This window comes from Fulmarus glacialis, unplaced genomic scaffold, assembly GCF_000690835.1.
Source record: "Fulmarus glacialis isolate BGI_N327 unplaced genomic scaffold, ASM69083v1 scaffold25054, whole genome shotgun sequence".
NCBI classification, from domain to species: domain Eukaryota; kingdom Metazoa; phylum Chordata; class Aves; order Procellariiformes; family Procellariidae; genus Fulmarus; species Fulmarus glacialis.
In genome coordinates this window covers 34,608-54,463 of record NW_009206549.1, presented here as the reverse complement: position 1 = coordinate 54,463, position 19,856 = coordinate 34,608, and the positions used below count along the sequence as shown (strand labels likewise).

The window sequence follows — 19,856 nt, the reverse complement described above, 5'->3', positions numbered from 1 at the left end:
AAAGTATAATGAAAAGGGAAAAAAAAAAGTCTGCTGCTTAAATTATCACAGAAATAAGTAGTTCAATCTCCTGAATTCTATTTTCCTCTCATTAAATTAGGTCCAAATCAGAATGTCGTGTTCAAGAGCTGAAGAAAGAAAATGTTTTAGTTTAGAAAATTTTTTACCGTCTTTAGCACACTCAAAAATCTACAGACATAAATTGCCAGTAAGTAGTACAATGAGAGCCAATGGAACAAAAATACTTTATAAAATAAAGAAACGAGATACAATTTTATGTCTTTTTCTATCTGCTTATTGAGATGTACAGTTTCTCTGAATGACAGTGACTGTGAAAGAGTTGATCTGGGTTAACAAACCTCTTGAAAATGAAAGAAAATACAGTCTTAAAACACCTTGTAACACAACAAAAAGTGACAAATCAATTTTGAACAGATCCTAAAAATATGCCTTTCTATGAAACATAATCAAGGTTTAGTGTGAGCACATTGGACAGAACATGCTGAAAAAGAATTTAAGTAGAATACATATCTATTGTGTAAGCAGTTTAATGAGTCTTACTTTAAGCCTTGTTGATCTGGCTTGGGCAAAATACACCATCAGACTACATCAGCAGGTACAGAAGTGGAGCAAGCTAATCCTGGGAAGGAAGCCTTTATACTAAGAACTGGTTTGAATTTTACAGAAACTTACTGTGTGGACTGCTTAAGTGCTAAATGATCTTTTTCCTTCGGAAAAAGATGGTTGCCACTAGGATACAGGTTTACATCATTTTAATGACAATGTTTACAGGTAAATATTTTCTTTTTGTGAAAGTGTATGTTCACTTAGACTGTATTGAATGTGTAGTATCTATCCAGACTGCTTGTTTCTACTTGCTTGGTATTTATGTAGTGTCAAGGAACTGGAAAGGCAGAAGGCTGTAAACAGATTTCTAACCAAAGGTGTGTATCAAAAGTGTAACTTGGACAATACTTTTATAATTGTTTAATCAAAATGAAAATTAGTGGTGTTCAGCAGAATTATGCTTGAATAATTGTTTTCGTCATCCTGCTTCTGTAGGAAACCTTTGCTGCTAAATTTGAAACTGATAGTTTAATCAAGAGGTTAACAGAAAATAGCTACCCTATAGTAAAAATGTGTAAGTGAAAAAAGGAGACAGATATGAGTGGTGTTATCAAACTGAGTCAAAGGAGCTGTTTCATCTCTGTTTTGAATAAAACTTCACAGGAGGAAAAAGCAATCATTATCTATAAAAATATGATTAAAATATTCACATTATCTGAAATTTTAGGTAGGTGTGTAATATATTTAGAAGAGAAAATGCTGAATGATTTTATTTACTTTTTACTTTAAAAACACAAATATGTTTAGCTGAGCTAATGCATGTAACCACTGAAAAGAAAATAATAGTTCCCCTTGCACTTGCTTTTGGTACGTCTTACATCTTCTGAGAATACTTTTTTTTACATGCTAAACTTCTCCTCCAACCTGAGCTATTTGAACTTCTTACACAGTTCTATAAATATTGACTAATCCTTTTATCTAGAGTGCTTTTATCTTGACTGACAGTGGTCTTGGCTTGTATAGCAATTGGCAGATAACAAGCAATATCAACACCGCTTGTAAGAACAGCTGATTTATTTATTCTTGATATGAAAAAATGGCTTATTATTTGTCTTTTGGTGTGACCTATATTTATGTTCGTGCTAATCTTATTATGAAATAGTAGGCATATAGATGTAAGTGTATACGTGTGTATATGTATATACACACACACAACCCTGCAAAATAATTATTTTGCAACATATTATTAACATCATTACTTAAAAAATAAGCATTGTATTCAGACACTGAAATGCTTATGAAATGAAGAGGCTGTATGGTAGTCACTTTGCATTTAGTAACTGATGTTGTTCATTTTCTGTAGGCAAGGAATACACTAACAGTAATATGCGTACCTCCTCATAAAACTCATTTTATTTCTTTGTTAGACATTGATGCTTTTGTTATCAAATGTGTTACCTAAATTTAAAGGTAGAAACGTATATGATTTCCAAAGAAGTTTAGCATTCTCATTAAATCATTTCATTAATTTTATGTCTAATTTGGTGAAGTAGAGAACAACACAGACACTAAACATTGTTGAAAAGTTGGGTTCAGTTTATGTATCTGTTTCATCCTTTCCAGAGACAAGTCACTATTGCAAGGTGTGACTCAGACCACAAGCTACAAGGCAAAGGTGATGCCTCGCAGGTGCCGTGGGATAATAAACTAATATACACAGAGTCATCACGCATTACTGAAAATGCAACAACTAAGCATCTAGCCATTCACTACGCTGATTTTTTCTATGAAAGGTTTTATAGGGGCTCCCAGTCTATAAATCCTTAAGCACGCCCTGACCACTCTGAAGCCCTATGACAAGGCTAAGTACATCCCTGATCCTGCTGCTTCTAGGCTGCACTAATTTTGATCTCTGACACAAAAACCCAAGGAGACCTGCATTTCTACAGCCATCACATTAAGACTGAGTTGTGTACAAGACCTGTGGACACATTGCTCTCAATGTCACAGCAGGGAAGGGAGCAATATCAGGCAGGAGATGTACTAAAACATTGACCAAAACAGGAAACAGCTCACGGTAACTTCACTTTTCATATACTAGAATAGCAAAAGCAGGACAAGTCGCTAACACAGAAATTGCCACAAACTGAGCAAAGCAGGCATCGTTCTGGCCCCCAGTCAGTAACGGTTTGGGAAATGCACTTCACTTTGAGAAAGTCAGTCCCAATGAGTCGTATTTCTGCCAGATGCCACTACACATTAAGGTATACATAGACATCTCATGTTGGAATAAATACGAGCCTGGCTAGAAAACAGTGAGACTGCTGCTGTAAAAACTCACTCCCAGACCAGGGAGATAGCACTAGCTGTGCTTGATAATCTGAAGCTTCAAATGGAAACTATGTGCTATAATTGAAGACTGATGAGTGAGAAGAATCACTGCAGAGAGTCTTTTAGATACATGCTATGACCACTTCACTCTGGCTAATCTTTCAAACCAATCTCAACCAATTCTTAGTTCCCTTCTGGCTCTCCTGTAACTTACTGCTCTCTGAGACAGGTCTAGTTACAACTGTGATTGAATAAAACAGACAGGCGAGGAATTAGCCTGAGTAACTACATTTATCTACTGCTATTTGAAACAATTCATTGTGGCTGAATGCCGTTCTACAATTTTCCATGAAAAATGGATGCGTTTTGTTGTAAAAGTAAAGCTTGATGAGAAATTGTATGTAAAGCTAGGTGTGGTGCCTGGTACCTAGCTGCAACTCTGAGTCTCAGCATACCTCATTATCTAATTTACAGGCACCAGGTTTTTTGCTGTGGGGACAGGCATAATTATGTCTAGTAACTACTTTGTGCTGACGATACTAGTTTGAAAACCAACTGCAAAGTATTTCGTATTTTTCTCTAGAATAACTATGAAGGGAAGCAGAAATATTAGGAGTTGCACTTAGCATGAGTTTTCAAAAAAGTATTTGGATATTTTGCCTGCTTCCAAGGGAGATAAGAAACAGATTTTCCCTGATCCATTGCATACATATCAGTCACTTGATTGCTCAAGGGAGAAGTTACTATAATTACTACTTTATAGATGAACAACAGTGCAGAGGGATAAACAGATTAGTTTTACAAGAGGAACAGATTTAGTTTTCTTTGAGAAGTCTGATCCAGTAGACAAACTTGGGTCACATCTATCAAATTACAGTGAAGCTGAGATGAGAAGCTCTCCTTTTACCCAATACACCAGCAGCCAAGCATTATAGAGAAGAAGAGGAAATATGAGTCTGTATTGCCCATCTTCTACAAGTGCTCTCATCATCAAGCTCTGCGAAGTTTGAGAAAATATTCCTTCCATCTTTTCTTGCTTTATATTTTGTATATAGGAGAGGTAAAGAAAGTTCCACTGTAGATACACGGTACCAGGAATATTCTGCTGGGACATACAGGTTCAAACCCCTTCAACAGCTTCTCTCAGATCCTCATGTCCCAGGTGAACTCTCCTCACAGTATGAGACCATGGCTGATGGACCAGAAGTCACTGCTGCCTTGTTTTTGGAAGAATTGAGATCTGTTGTTCATTTGTGAATAACTGCAGTACGCACTTAACCCTGAAACGTGGCAACTGCCCACTCATTGTGGACGGGGTGCATCTCACTGCATCTTGCCCAGACCGCCGATAGGATGTAGGTTTAAGCTCTTTGTTGGATTTCTTATTGTCACGCTGTGCAGCTCCCTCTGTGAATTTCATTCTTCAGATGGTCAGCTCGCTGTACATACATTTTGCAGGGATGTTCACCTACTTGTCAGTCTGTCCCACTGTATCATATAGTACTTACAAGTCCTGTGGCTCTCACTTGAAGATGTTTCATATGGGACCAGGTATACTAGTCTGTAATTCTTCTCCTGTTTGAATGAATGTGAAAGAGAAGGAAAGGCCAACAGACTGTACTCCAGCTCATCAACGTACTGTATTATGAACACGAATTAAGCAACAATTCTTGGCTTTTTATATGTGATAAATAATTCAGTTCCTCTCAAAGCATTCTAGATTTCTGCCACAGAATAGGTGATCGCATCTTTTGGAGGTGATGTTTATCTCAGTTTCATGACATTATACATCTCAAAGCTGAAAATTTGTTTGGTTCTTTTCTCCAAAATGTTATTATCGCTAAGGTGTTTATATAATATTTTGCACAAGAAAACCATGGCATGTGAATGGTATTTTTATATTGAACATATTTTAGACTTGTGAGTCAATCATCTATTTATCAAGACATTCCCCTCTAATTAAAGATAATTTGATAAAACACGTTATTAAAAATGTCATTTTGGGCTCCATTTATCCAATCCAGCGTGTCTAATTTTTTGTTTGTTCTTCAGGTACTCACTGTGATGAAGACATCAACGAATGTTACAGGAACCCTTGCCAAAATGGTGGAATCTGTGAGAATTTTCCTGGGAATTACACTTGCCATTGCCCATCTGCAGACAAAGAAGGGATTTATTACGGTGGCTGGAACTGTACAGAAGTTCTTCATGGCTGTACTGATCAGCAATGCCAAAACAATGGAATATGTATCCCACATTTAAAAAATGGCCAACACGGATTCAGCTGCATATGTTCACCTGGGTATACTGGAATACACTGTGAAACCATAACCACGTTTTCTTTTCAAGGAAACAGTTTCCTTTTGTTGAAGAATCCCCTGACCCCTAAAAAGGATTTTTTCTATAATATAAACCTGAGGTTTCAAACTGTGCAACCTACAGCTTTTCTGTTTTACCGAGGGGAGAAAAATACATTTGCAAAGCTGGAGTTACTGAATGGCTACTTACACTTATCCGTGCAAGTCAATAACCAGCCACAGGCTCTTTTGCATATTTCACGTAATGTCAGTGATGGAGAATGGCATTCAGTGGAGGTAACCTTGGCAAGAGCTGTTACTCTTCATTTGCTTGACAGCTCTTGTGTAGAATCGTGTCTCAATAAAACGTCTGCTATGATAGATAACGATCACGTGATGCTTGCATTTCAGAGCACGTTTTTGGGCGGCTTACCAGTGGGTAACCCTCTGCTTAACATCTATAATATACATTCTGCACCTTCATTTGTAGGCTGTCTTCAGGACATTGAAATAGACTTGAATGTTATAACTCCTGAGAATGTGTCACCTGAATCATCTTTAAATGTCAGGACAGGATGTACTAAAAAGGACTGGTGTGAAACCCAGCCTTGTCAGAACAGGGGACGCTGTACCAACCTGTGGCTGAGCTACCACTGCGATTGCTACCGGCCGTACATGGGGCCACGCTGCGCAACAGGTAAGGGAATGCTGTTGGCATTCGTGTTTTAAGTGGTTGCTGAAAACGTGATCGTGAACAATCCTGTTTACCTGGTGATGAAACAGCATGACCCTTAGGATCTCTGGAGCTTAAGTAAGCTGGTAAGAAAGTGCAAGAGGTTAGTAGTAGCACGCCTTCGTTATGTTCTGGTTACTTTCCCAGGAAGGCTGCTTTTCAGCCTGACAAAAAAAGTCAGGCTAAACTGGTGGATTGCACTCATCCAGTTTTAAAATCTTCTTACTGCTCTTAGCACGCCATAAACTCTGGAAAACTGTAGTTCACTGGAGGTTATGCACCCTGAGTAAGATTTAGAAAGCAACCAAGTCACTTGGAGTTTAAGTCTTCCTTTCAAAGCATTCTTTGAAAATTTTATCCTCAAACTCTCTAGGCTTTTATAAAGAAACTCATTTAAGGCAATGAAAGGCAAGCAAAAGTACTGCAAGTTAAAGAAAGACAGATTCCAATTTTATAAAATGAATGAGATTATACTATTAACTTAATCTGATTAGCCCAAGGAGAAGGCAGGGCTTCAGAGGCTGGAAACAGGGCCCATTCATCTCTCAGCTGGTCCCAAGGCAGCTCTGGACAATCGCTAACGAAGGCGTTCGTTACCAGAGAGCCGCTTGGTGACCAGAGGGAAACGTCCATGTCCCAGTGAACAAAAGAGCACAGCCTCTTTGGCAGTGACGAGCAGGAATAGAAAAGCCGCAGATGCCCGTGGCACTTTCCCTGCTACAAATGCTCTTTCCAAGCGCAGGCTGGGGCAAGGTGGAAGGACAACCGGAGGTCCCTGCCCAGCCCCCTGCTGTACTGCCTCTGGTGTGTGAAAGCCTCTGGAGCTGTAAATACAGCACCCCTCAGGAGCATTTTGGGGTGGGCTCTGCAATCCTTCCTCAGCAAAAGTTTTAGGGATTTCAAACAAGCAGTTTTGTTTAAGAGAATTGTACAGGACTGAGTCTTCCACGCAGCGCCCTTGCCCCTGCTTTCCTCTCTGCCCCCTTACTAACCATCCACACGTGGTCAATCATAGCAATGTTTAGGGAGGAAGAAATACATACATACATACACATATACATACATACATATATTTATGCATATATATTTGCCAAGTGGACTGGAAAAAATGAAGTGCAACAGCAGAGCAATGGTCAGATTGGAATGGACAGATCCTAAACTGGTATAAACTGGCATGGCTGCAGTGCCGCCAGTGAAGCTACATTGATTTACATCAGCTGAACGGCTGGCCCCAGGGGTTTATTGAATGCATTGCTGCAGAAAGCTGTAGTTTGAAATACATTTCAAAATGTTTAAATACAATTTCATTTTGTATGCTATACTTAATAGTTATCAATACTTTTCAATAGTTTTTCTTTTTGCTTTTATTGCAAAATGACAAAGTCTGAGAGGTAATTGTAACAGACTTCTTTGAAGTCTAGCTGTAATTTATCCAAAGATTTGGAAAGCAACTTTAGAGTATAAGACAACATCTGGTAAATATGTTTGCCTCCTTATATGAAGCAAAATTAAAACCAGTCAGGGCCGGGAGAGGCTTATACTGGCATTAGAACTGTTGAGAATGATTAGAAAGCATGCGTTGTTGACCACAATATTCCTTGCAAATCATGGCACCATGCCATTTTGATACATAGGTTCTAGATATATGCCATATTTAAAAGACTGTGGCAGGTTTCTTAAAAGGCAGAGTGGGGGAGACTTGCGGTAAAGGATAACGTAAGAAATGCTAGTGTCTTTTTGAAGAAAAGTTGCTGCCAAGTATTTAATTGACAAGAGGCAATATTTTCTCTACATATACAAAATAACAAACAGATGTTGACTCATTTTGATCAACATCCAGATGTTGTGACCCAAGAGGTTAATATTGACCAAGGTGATGCTAGCCATCTCATCAAACAGAAGATCAGATTGATGATATATATAAGTATATTTATAAATAGAGAGAAATGTAACAAAGTAATTGTAAACATGAAATACCTTTTTCAAGATTAATGCTTCCTTCTAATACTGCGAATGTGTAATCCTCATTCCAGCAGAAATTTTCTTTTTACCCTCATGAAAAAATGTCTCACTCTCTAGTACGACCTTACAGATAAGATATAACTTAAAGAGATTTAACGTCTCAAAACACCTGTTTCAACAAATATTTATTTCTACATACCAGAGTTCTAACAAGCAGATGTAGATATATGGGTAATCTTATTCATAGAATTAAAATATTTCAAATTTAATTTATTTACGAAATTGTCCGCTTAGGAACAAGTAAGGGATGTATTCCTCTTGCTAAATAATATTACTGTGCCACATAGTAGTGCAGTGTGGTTATTAAGGGTCTGTTGGCTTCACAGTCAGTCCCCTATTTTCATTGGGTTTTTAATGTAGTCATAAAAAAAAAGTAGTGCTGCAGGCAGAAACTTGGCCTATGAGGTCTCGCCCTAGGAGTTTTACTGCACAAAAGAGGACTGACTCTTTAGCTATGTGAGCATTTAAAAAAAGCTTGGTTTATTCTTTCTATGAATTTGATATATTAAAAATAGCTCTTGAAAGTGTTTAGGCAGGAAGTCTATAATATTGAGGACAAGATCACGAAACTTTAAGTGTAAAAATAGAAACACTTTGTTGTGCTTTAATGAGATGATTCATCAGAATAAAATACGGTTTGGGCTACATATTTTGTATCCTTACAAGTCTGAAAATCATTACTGAAAATAAAGAGTAGGGGAGAGAGACAGATGGTTTTGGTTTAATCATTTTAATTGATAAGCACAAAAAAAAAAGAAAAAGGCTTATTCGATCCTGTATCATTTTTCCCCCACGAGACCATAGCATTATGGGCACTCACAAGACTGAGGAGGATTCATAACTGGATACAAGTTGATGTGTATGAGCACGTGTTGAGCCCCAGCAACAGAAAGTCTGTCGGAGAACTGGGGAACCCATGCAGCACCAAATAAGTGCCCTATTTGGAGGTTTTACGCAAGAGGGGTTTGCTAAGCAGCTTTCAGCTATTTCTACGATTGGAATCAGTGCAAAAAAAAATCACAAAGTTCCAGAATTACATTAACTTCCATGGTCATCAGAGGATCAAAGCAGCTAGGTTCTTTTCAAAATGATCTTTCTGAGGACAAATCCAGGAAACTGTAGAAATCTGTCCTTGTTTAACCATTTGAAAACACAGCATTACATAGAGCATGATAAAGGGGAAAAATATGCCCAATAATATAACATCTGGTCCTGTACTGGGGCTTAATGCTACAGCCATGGAAGCCAACAGGAATTTTGAAATAGAAGCTATTTGCAGCTGGATCAAGGCTTTATTCATCCATAAATACCAGCACATCTTACTACCATACGTAAATATTACCAGAAGTAGCTATTTGATCATTGCATCGGCTCCCTTGTCATTTAGCCCTAACTATTTTATTTTTCTCCCTTCTTCTATTTTCTTCTCTTTTTTTTTTATCTTTCCCCATATCTCTAACCCCAAGAGTACATTCCAGGCCGGTTTGGATCTGAGGACTCCTCAGGCTATGCTGCTTTTTCTGTTGATGCCACTCAGAATGAAAATTTGAACATATCAATGTTTGTCCGAACACGCAAATATTCTGGCTTGTTACTGGCTTTGAGAAACAGTACTTACCTCTACGTAAGAGTCTACTTGGAAGGTGGGAAACTCACAATGTTAGCTCTAAATTCCATTAAGTTATTAGGGAAACACTCCATGAACGATGGAAACTTTTACTTAATAACATTAAAAATAGAACCAAATAAGATGGAATTGTTCCAGTCCTCGCAATACCTAGGCTTTATTTCTACTCCAGTACTAACCATCCAAAGTAAGCATATTCTTTACATTGGAGGCCTACCAGATAATAAAGAAACTGATAGAAATGGCAGATATTTCAAAGGCTGCATCCAAGATGTGAGAGTGAATAACCAGCCGCTGGAATTCTTCCCCATCACCAATCCACTGACTTCTCTTATCAACCGAACTCTGATCAATGTCACCCAAGGCTGCACTGGTGACAACCTCTGCAAGGTAAGAATGACGTTTTTCAGAGCATTTTCACATGTTTATAATGGGGAATTTCTTTTAATGTTTCATATGTTCCCATACATTATTTGATGATAAAGACATCTTAGGAAAATATGTAAAAATGCTAGAAAGAGCAGGTTTTGTTGAGTTATGCTACATATGATGAATAGCAGCAGCAAACAAAATGGTTTTGCATAGGGAAGAATTAAAATATTTTAAGGCTGAAATACTATTTTTCACCAATTATTGAACCTGCTGTGCTGTCATAGTACTGGTCTTTATCAGTTTCCAACTGAAATAAACAGAATTCTCCTTTTTGCCAAACAGTCCCCCATCCTTAGAGTTGGGAGTCCACCAGCTTTTATTCATACTTAGGTTGTCTCTTCTCCTTCCTCATAGTCCAACCCTTGCCACAACGGTGGTGTGTGCTATTCAATCTGGGATGACTTCACTTGCACGTGCCCCCCTAACACAGCAGGGAAGGCATGCGAGGAAGTTAAGTGGTGTGAGCTTGGGCCCTGTCCTCATGAAGCACAATGCCAGCTGGTGCACCAAGGATTTGAATGTAGGTACATTTCAGTTATTCCTATCATCTTTGGAGAGTAGAAACAATAGAAATTTTCATCAGCATTTCATTAAAACACAATATTTACTGTCCTTAAAGTTCATTCAAATGTTATTTCTGTATTAAAATAATAATTATGTAAATTGTAGGTAACATTAATGGGAAGAGTCTGCCCTACCAAACCCAGAAATTTTCAACCAGACCCCCTGACACAGACACCGATGTTTACAGGACCTTTGCTTTTGACTTAATCAACACAGCTTGTCAAAGTTGTAGAATAGATCAGCACAACACAACTTGTCGAGGTTGTAGAATAGATCAGCACATTGCCAGTGTGTACCCCTCATACTTCCACTGTAAAGAAGTAAGAGGACATCCAGTGTTGGATTAACCTTAGGATGTTCTCCATCCTCCTGAAAAGACAAGCTACATGACAAACATTGCATCATTTGATTTTCTTAAATTTTAAATACCTTTGAAGAAAGTCACCCTAATACCAGCAGTACAGTTACTCAACTAGTATCTTCATAAGAAGCACCTGCATGCCAAGCAGTCTATTTGAAAATTGATGACCATTAGCTGTCTTAAGAACATTAGCCACGCTGCGTATCTCTTTCCTTCCCCACTTTCCTTCTCCTTCCCACCCTGGAGTGGAATTTAAGAAGCAAGTAAGGATTTTGAAGAAATATTTTCTCTTTTTGCTATCAAAGAAAGCCTTAACGATGCTGTGAATGAAGATAAATACACACACAGTCTGATGGAAGCTGTTAGAATGGCTAACTCTTAGGAGTGAGAAGGTTGGTCAACAAAAGATTTCTATCATAGACAATTTGCTGACAGATTAATATGATGCTATTTTTGTTGAGATTGTTAGAATCAGCATTCCAGCACTCGTTAAAATTTATAACTGGAATTAAAATAATTGCACCTTCTCTAATAGACACCTTTAATGATAACATCAAAATACGTTCTCTCATAAACTTTACTGTTGCATATTATGGTAGAATATAAACACACACAGACAGAGAAATGAAAAGTATCTGAACTGTTTCCTTTTGCTAAACTCAAGGTCATTTACACTGTTAGATCACCTTTAGATTTCTGTGCTGCTTTATGTGGCAATGGTAGGGAGTTTCCCTAATAGATATTCAAAAATTCCTGCACTACAGAGCTGTATTTTTAACTAGTTTTTTTGTTAGCTATGGCATAGTCTTCTTGTTGTTCAACACACGGTAATTTAAAAACAGGGGTTTTACTGGCCAGTGAGTTCTCTGCCAGCCTGGTGTCTTATGCTCTGGGTACCATTTTAAGCTAAGGCAGAAAAAGAGCTGTGGCAGAAAAGGGGGCTATGGCTATAGTTCCACCTAGATGGCTACAATTAGCAAGCCCTTTAGGAAAACATGCATGCCAAAAAAACAGAAAAAGCCTGTATGGGAGGCTGATGTGGGGAACATCAAGTAACAGCCAAACTGTATGCCCCGTGTCACAACTGAGAGTAGAAGCACGTTCAGACAGCTTGCTGCGCTCAGGACTTTAATAAGAGTTCTACAGGAGTATTTTAGCTTTATGAGCTTAAAAAACTCAGCTTTGTGAGACATTTAAAAAATTAGAAATAACTTGGAAAAGCTTCATTTTCAGTACGGTTTCCTCTGAGGAAACCTTTCCTATGAGAAAGACACCACATTTGATGCGCCAGGCAATGTAGTTACACCTCTGCCTTAGTATCAGGATTACAGTCAATAATTTCATACTGGGACTCCCAGGAGTTCTTTTCATCAAGATTTACTGAGCCCAGAGAAAGTTCAGGAACCCACCTTAGCAAAGCCAAATTTGTCTGAAGTACAGACAGAAGACATTCCTTCCTGTCCCTCCTCCTTGTCTATAATCCTCATAAATCTTAGAACGTGCGAATTTACAGCCCAGCGAGTTAGTGCATTTCAGAAGAAACCGTGCTAATGAAAGACGTCAAATACCTTTGTGAAGATGTCCATAAAACTGCCACAATGTTGCCCATCTATTTTCAGTCACAGCAGTGCGAACTGAGTACTCTGCTGCCCTCCCAGTCCCACCAGCACAGGCTCGGTGCCGTCAGTAGGGCTGTGGCAGCGCGGACACAGCAGGAGAAGCTGGCTTTAAACGTGACAGGCACGACCCTTCTTACGTTGATTCTGAAGGGGCTTTTTGCCAACTGACTTCAATTAAATTCACCCTTTTTGCATCAGTATGAGTAAATTCAGATCCAGTCAAATAGTTTTGAAAAACTCTTCAGTGCTTTACCTAAGAAAAGAGGAATTGAGAACAAATGGTCACCCCCTCCAGCTCTGTCATGGGGAATAACTAGCTGCCCATACTTAGGGAACAAACATAAAATGACAAATATATATCTTCTTTTGAAATACCCTCTCAGCCTCAGGTTTGAATTGTATACAGTTATGATCACCTCTTTGTCTTTGTCTAAAGAGCAGAAAGAGATAACACTAACGTAGAATTGTATCTTTAGAACGATAACTTGAGATGATGCAAAGCAGCACACTTTTGATGTCAATATAGCTGGTGCTAGCACTGCCCTGTAGTTTCTATAGCCATAAGGGGCAGGCAAGGATAACTGAAACGCTGGTGGAATTTGATTGTTTTTCAGCAAACCCAGGACTTACATGACAGGGAGCATGGGGCACTGAAGAGATATTGTTCCACAGGTATTGGTTTAAAGTTGGCCTGGTTTCTCAATTATTATCTTTGCACAGGTCTTGCTAACGCAGTGTTTAATGGCCGAAGCAGTGCGATATTTTACAGAAGCAATGGAAAAATCAGCAGAGCCCTCACCAATATCGTATTTGGCTTTCGAACCAGGGACACTGACGTGATACTGCTGTACGCGGAGAAGGAGCCAGAGTTTGTTACCATCAGTATTCACAACTCCAAATTACTCTTTCAATTGCAAAGCGGCAACAGCTTTTATAAGCTGACCCTTGGTAGTTCACTACCTGTGAGTGATGGGAAATGGCATCAAGTGATGGTCTCTATGGTAGAGCCCCTCTCCCAGTTCTCTAGATGGCACATTGATATAGATTACAAGAAAGACACTGCCACTAGCACAACTGCCGCAGGAAGCCTCAACTTTTTAAGAGAAGAGACAGACATCTATGTGGCTGACAAGGCTTTTGACAGTCTGGATGGCCTGCGAGGGTGTATGAGCACCATAGAAATCAGTGGCATTTATCTCTCGTACTTCGAAGATGCTGACATCCCTACTAAAAAACCTCAAGAGGAGCAATTTCTCAAAATATCCGCAAACCCTGCTCTTACTGGCTGTTTGCAGGTAGATGTCTGCAGCTCAGATCCCTGTATGCATGAGGGGATATGTGAAGACTTCTATACTTCCTACCACTGCGTATGTCCCAAAGGATGGACTGGCACCCGTTGCGAAGTCAACATTGATGAATGCTCTTCAAACCCCTGCATTCATGGAAACTGCACTGACGGGATCACCTCTTATGAGTGCAGTTGTGAACCTGGTTACACAGGGGTAAATTGTGAAGAGGACATAGACAACTGCCGTGGCCACCAGTGTGCAAATGGGGCCACTTGCGTCGATGGGATTAACGGATATTCTTGCGTGTGTGCTGGTAACTTCACCGGAAAATTTTGCAGGTACTATAAGACAGATCCATATGATTTTGTCAGGTCTATTCTGAAGGGTTATTACATCACTGATGTCTCCATTTGAAACACAGATGTTATGCATCTATCTATATATGAATCATGGCTGCAGAATTAATCTGTAAAGAGTGTGCAGTACAGAAAGCTGTACAGATCAATTAGATGTGGACCGAGGCAGTGGAGAGCTGGCAGGTCAGGCAGAGACTGGTGAGGCAAGGAGACAGGGAACAAGGCACAGCTCTGCTGCCCAGCTCTGCTGCCAGCCTGGGTCCTACAAGCTCTCTGATGACAGGATTACAAGTCCACCAAAGCTCGGAGATAGATGTGTTACATCTTTTTTAGAAAAAAAAGATTTTAAGGCTCTTGAATCTCTAAAACTATACTTTATTAGAGTAATAGAGCTGTAGAAGTGTAAGTAGAGAAATTCAGAGTTGGTGGGTAAGAGAAAATAACAATAGAAGGGCTTGTAAAGAAGTTTTTCTCCCCACCCACAGCGTCTTTGCTAGGTGGGTCTTTTCCTCCAAGCTTGCTCTCTGAGCCCAGCAGTCCTGGTGGCTTTTTCTCTTTCCGTCACTTCTGAGACTCCTCACATGCCTGTTTCCTATTCTTCTCAGACACTCCTCTGTAAAGGCTGCAGGCTCTTCCCTGCCTCTCTCTCCTCTAATTGCCCTTCTCTGCACAGCATAAACTTCCCCCTTCTGAGCACGTCCCGTTGCTCTCAGAGAAGGCAAAATCCTTCTCCTTCCTCCAGAGGACTCCAGCAAACCCAGTCTGCTGCAGCCCGAAGGATGCAAACAGACAATCGTCTTCATGCTGCCCAACCACAGTCTTCTAGGCTATAATTACACAATTGACAATTTTTGTTGACTTTTTTTGAGTAGTAAGGACATCCTGAGATTTGAAGATGCCTTATATTGGCCCAATATGGTCTATCTTGTATGCTAAGTCTCTCTTTTGAACTATTCTACTAAGCTGTCCAGGTATCATGTAGAGCTACGTCAGTAATGTAGGTAGAATGTTGTCCCTTTTTTTTTTAGCTAAGAAATGAACCATTAACTTGCCAGTAAATACTTGAAAAGGAAAACCCAATTCAGCAAATTAAAAAAAGTTAAGCAAAACATGTTTTGTGAGTCTTAAACCTCAGTTCCTGCTGTCTTTCCTTTGGACAATACCCCAGCCAGTAACAGCATTGCTCCCCAGGTTCAGCTGCTGCCTACCACTAACCGTGAGCACCCCGAGTACCCCAGGCACCAGGCGTGTCAACGCACACAGATGTGGGGTTTCCTTTCCAAAGAGGCACTAAGTATGTGCAGCCCCTGAAACTGTGTGTTCATTTACAGGTAAAATGTAATGCCTTTCCCATTGGTATTGAATAGTATTTGCCAGCAGGAGCACTGCTTCCTCCATTTGGAGACTAACAGTACTAGATTCTGCATTCAAATAACAAATTTGCAAGGTAGATCTAAATATTTTCCACTAAAGCAGTGGACTAGAGTCAAATGAAAAGCTGAGAGGGCATGAGACATCTAGAAATAAGGAAAGTGCAAATAACTGCCATTGCCTTCTTATTTATCTAGATACAGAAGATTACCATATACGATTTGTGGGAATGAAGAGAGGAACCTCACATGTTTCAACTATGGCAACTGCACCGATCTCAGTGGCGAGTTGACATGCGTGTGCCTGCCGGGATTTGCTGGGGAACGGTGAGATGCTTTGCCCAGCAGATCTTTGTGGAGCAATTCTTCCAAAAGCTGTTCCAGAAGGGTCCAGAGGGTAACGGTCACAGGGGTTTTGCCCTCCTACAGAAATACAGACAAAGCAGCTGTTTAAGTTCAGCAGTTTCGTGCTTGTGTACAGGGGTCTGAAGGTACAGCAGTTTTACTTAGAGAAAAATCACAAATTAATGCAGCAAGGTTCAATCCAACATAGCACCATTAACTCCAGTGCAAGATACTCTTTCTTAGGCAGCATTGTACACTTGTACGTTTTTGGGATTCCATGCCAATTTTATATATGACAAGCTAGAATGTTATCTTTCTGTAGGTGGGGACACATAAACACACATATCTTGCTCATATATAAAAATCAGCTACAATACACTGACACATGAATCTGCAAAGCTGTTTCATTTTCACACGTATGTGTTGTGAATATACAATCTATTCTTCCACGGGGATGGTATGAGATTAAATACCTGGTGGTATTGCGGGTTGTTACTTTCTTACTGAATGCTGAAGTATGAAAACAGAATTATAATTTTAAAAAGAAGTTAAGAAATACTTTTTACATGTTATAGTTTAGTCTGAAACAGAGGGGCCTTCCTCACAGTGAAATTTGTATCTTGTGGCATATTGTTGCAATTCACACTTACCATTTGACAGTTTTCTACAAACGGCTCTGGAGCAGGGAGTCCTGACAGCCTCAGGGCATTAGGTGCTGTAGAAACGTAGGAAGACATTGTCCCAGTCATAATATAGTCTGAATAGGTAAGGGCACCTTTTGGGATAGTGAGAAAAGAAATACCGTACGTGCTCTTAGTGAAATTAGCATTACATCAGAGTATGGTATCCAGAAGTTCAACAGAACCAAGCGATGCTGGCTCTGCATAAGGAGTTTTCAACAAAAGGTTTTCATTCTCTCAAAAACTTACTAGCCCACTGATTTTGTGGAAACAGTACAGTAAGATATAAAAGATAGATTAAATGAAAATTTCCACCCACTCAATGCACAGTGTAGTTGGCAGACATATCTGCATTGTATTGTTTAACTCAGCCAGGAGGTCCGTGTACCACCTCACGATATTCAAAAAAAGGTGAAAAAATCAGATCAAATAAAATACAAAAAAGTAAAAGCATATTCTCAGGCAGTTCTTTGGTGTGTGTATTTCTTGATACTTCAAGATAGAAGGAAAGTACTTTTTCCTTCTTCCTTCCCCTGCCAGGCAACTTGCTAACTACAGCTTTGGGAATGAGCCCTCCTTACATCCATCCCACTGGCTGGCAATAATCTCTATTTTATGGTTCCCATGATTCTTGTATCGAACGGCAGCCTTGTACCAAGCGTACTGCGCTTTAACTGACTATCACAGCAAGGCATTCTTCTCCAATGTCTAAAATTGACTATTTGTCCTCTTTTTCTCCAGGCTGCCAAACCATAAACCAGTAGTACTTCCATGCTTGCAGATCTTAGTATACCAAACGAGAAAATTTCACCGCTTCTTTTTTTCGGAACAAATTCAAATATATCAGTTAAATAAGAAAATTTAAACCCAAACCCTTTGTATATTTACCTATTAGATTGATAAAGCAGACATTTTCCTTTAAGACAATATTTCATCCCTCAGAAAGCCATTGATGCACAGTATAGAGAAAATAGTATCTTTCTATATAAATCAATTGACTTGGGATCACAAAAAAAAAAAAAGAATGAACTCAATAGGTGGACAGGGAAATGTGAAAAGATAACTCTTCATAAAAGGAGACTTAGCTGTCTCTTGAGCATAAATTTATCACTGAGTTCAGGCTGCAATTTTTGAAATTACCTAAAGGAGTTAGGGTTTTAAGTTTTCCTGAAATTCAGTTGGATTCAAGTGCCTAATTCCCTGGAAGATTTGGTTGGGGTTTTTTTATTTGCATAGGTAAGTTCATACACAGTTTTTACACATTGGGTTAATACTTTAATTTAGCTTTTTGAAGTATATGAATATAATTTACCATTGAAGGAAACTGTTGAAACTTTTTTATAGATTAATAAAGAAAATCAGCTAGAAGTGTTTAATATAAAGAACAGCTCTTCTCTAAGTAACACTAAAAATTTATTGCATGGTTATGAATATGATAGAACAAAGCAATTCCTTACAATGCACAGGGAGTTTCTCACATTCTTCTTCAAGAATAAATCTGCTTTTTTATCTGGAAAAATTAGGATTTACTATTAGCATTATTTGAGAAAAAGGCTGCAGGGAATTAAGAGGAAGTTTTGTCAGAGCAGCAAATCACCAAATCATTAGTAGTTTTCAGACAACCTCACACATCCTTCATTAATGTTCAATTGGTTGCCTTGAGAAATTATGAGAACTCAAATGTCCTTTATCATCAGTATGAACTAAAAAACATTTAATGATACATATTTAAGCTTGTAAAGCCCTCTTCTGCACCATTCTTACCATTCTCGGCGCCCATGTCCTCAGAGACACCATATAGGAGATTTCTGCTGAGCATCTACTGGTATTTCAAATTGAGGAAAAAAAAGCAGGTGAACATTCCCAGGGGCACTCAGCTGGGAAACCCACGCATTTGTTTGACTTACATCCAGACTACTGAGGAGGAAAATGTGCCCTCAGCTCCCCGTAACAATGAAAATGGATAAGCAAGCTGTCGGCAGGACTTGCGCCAGATCTAGCTCTAAAATCATACACAATCTTTCACTTTACATTGGTAAGCACCATTAACTATGAAATGCTTTACAGAGATAAAATTTCCGGCTTAACTATCTGTGTTTGAAAATAATACAGGAAGTGCAGGATTTGAGTGTAGCTAATCAGGTAGTTAATAAAATCATAAACACGTGTGGAAATATACCACAGCTTTCAAATAGAGCATCCTCCTCTCCCTTCCCCCAAAGGCTTCTGAATTAGCAATGTGGCTGTTCGGTGCATTTCATTTGTGATTTCAGATGCTCACTATTTGCACTCTGTCCTCTAGGTGTGAAAAGGACATTGATGAGTGCAGCTCCGACCCGTGTCTGAATGGGGGCCTCTGCCAGAACCTACTCAACAAGTTCCACTGCCTCTGCGACGTGAACTATGCCGGCGACCGTTGTGAGATAGATGTAAGCGACCTCTCCTTTTTTGTCTCTTTACTGTTGTGGCAGAATCTCTTTCAGCTTCTCTCCTATCTCATTCTACGAATGGATGATGATCCAGCAGTCGAGTGGGGTGAACAGGAAGACTATTAAGCAGTCTTTAAAGTTTTGTATTTTAATGCAGCAGAAGATGCCTTGACCAAACAGCTTAGCAAAGCAATACGAACATCAGAGTTTTAAAAATAGTTTTATATTTATTTGAATGATTTTCTATTAATCGCTTTGGATCTGCTTTAATTTTTAATTTTAGGACAAATGCTAGCAGATCTTAAAAAGTGTTTCATCCCACCTCCACCGGAGCATTTCAGCATATACACACTGCCAGTGGGCAACAGTGGGCCACACCAACAGGCAATACGTATTAACGAGAACTGTAAGATATGCTGATGGTGGCATTCAAACCCTACTGCAATGAGTGGCAAAGATCCACTGCCTTCAATATGGCTAATTTTACCATTAAATCTTATAGATGGTCACTATCTTTCCATCACATACTATGTTCATTGCTGTTTCTTTGGCAGGTTGGTCTCACGCCTGTGAAATCATGTATGATATTTTTGGATAATTAGATAATGGTTTGGATTAGCAATTGCAACATACTGAGCACACTCTCACATTCATTTGAATTAGTGGCAATCCTGCACTGATATCACTAATCCTGAACTTCTGCTCCAGTAGCCTGTACATCTCCAATATCTTATACTGAGATAAAATACAGCCGTCTTAATCTTCATCAATCTTTCAAGAAAGGCCCAGTAAGTACATCATAGATTTGTTGTTTATTCAAAGATTTCTACAACT

General features: G+C 39.1%; 1 protein-coding gene across 1 annotated transcript in view; it reads left to right on the top strand.

The window, feature by feature from the left end:
* The first annotated feature begins 601 nt into the window (after nucleotides 1-601).
* CRB1 (crumbs family member 1, photoreceptor morphogenesis associated) overlaps nucleotides 602-19,856 on the top strand; it is a 41,806-nt gene continuing 22,551 nt past the window's right edge. The window contains exons 1-7 of the mRNA XM_009575792.1: nucleotides 602-792; nucleotides 4,951-5,892; nucleotides 9,417-9,967; nucleotides 10,364-10,529; nucleotides 13,274-14,180; nucleotides 15,767-15,895; nucleotides 18,896-19,022. Of these exons, the coding sequence (XP_009574087.1) occupies nucleotides 717-792; nucleotides 4,951-5,892; nucleotides 9,417-9,967; nucleotides 10,364-10,529; nucleotides 13,274-14,180; nucleotides 15,767-15,895; nucleotides 18,896-19,022 (2,898 nt within the window). The 5' untranslated portion in view covers nucleotides 602-716. The remainder of the gene's footprint in view (nucleotides 793-4,950; nucleotides 5,893-9,416; nucleotides 9,968-10,363; nucleotides 10,530-13,273; nucleotides 14,181-15,766; nucleotides 15,896-18,895; nucleotides 19,023-19,856) is intronic.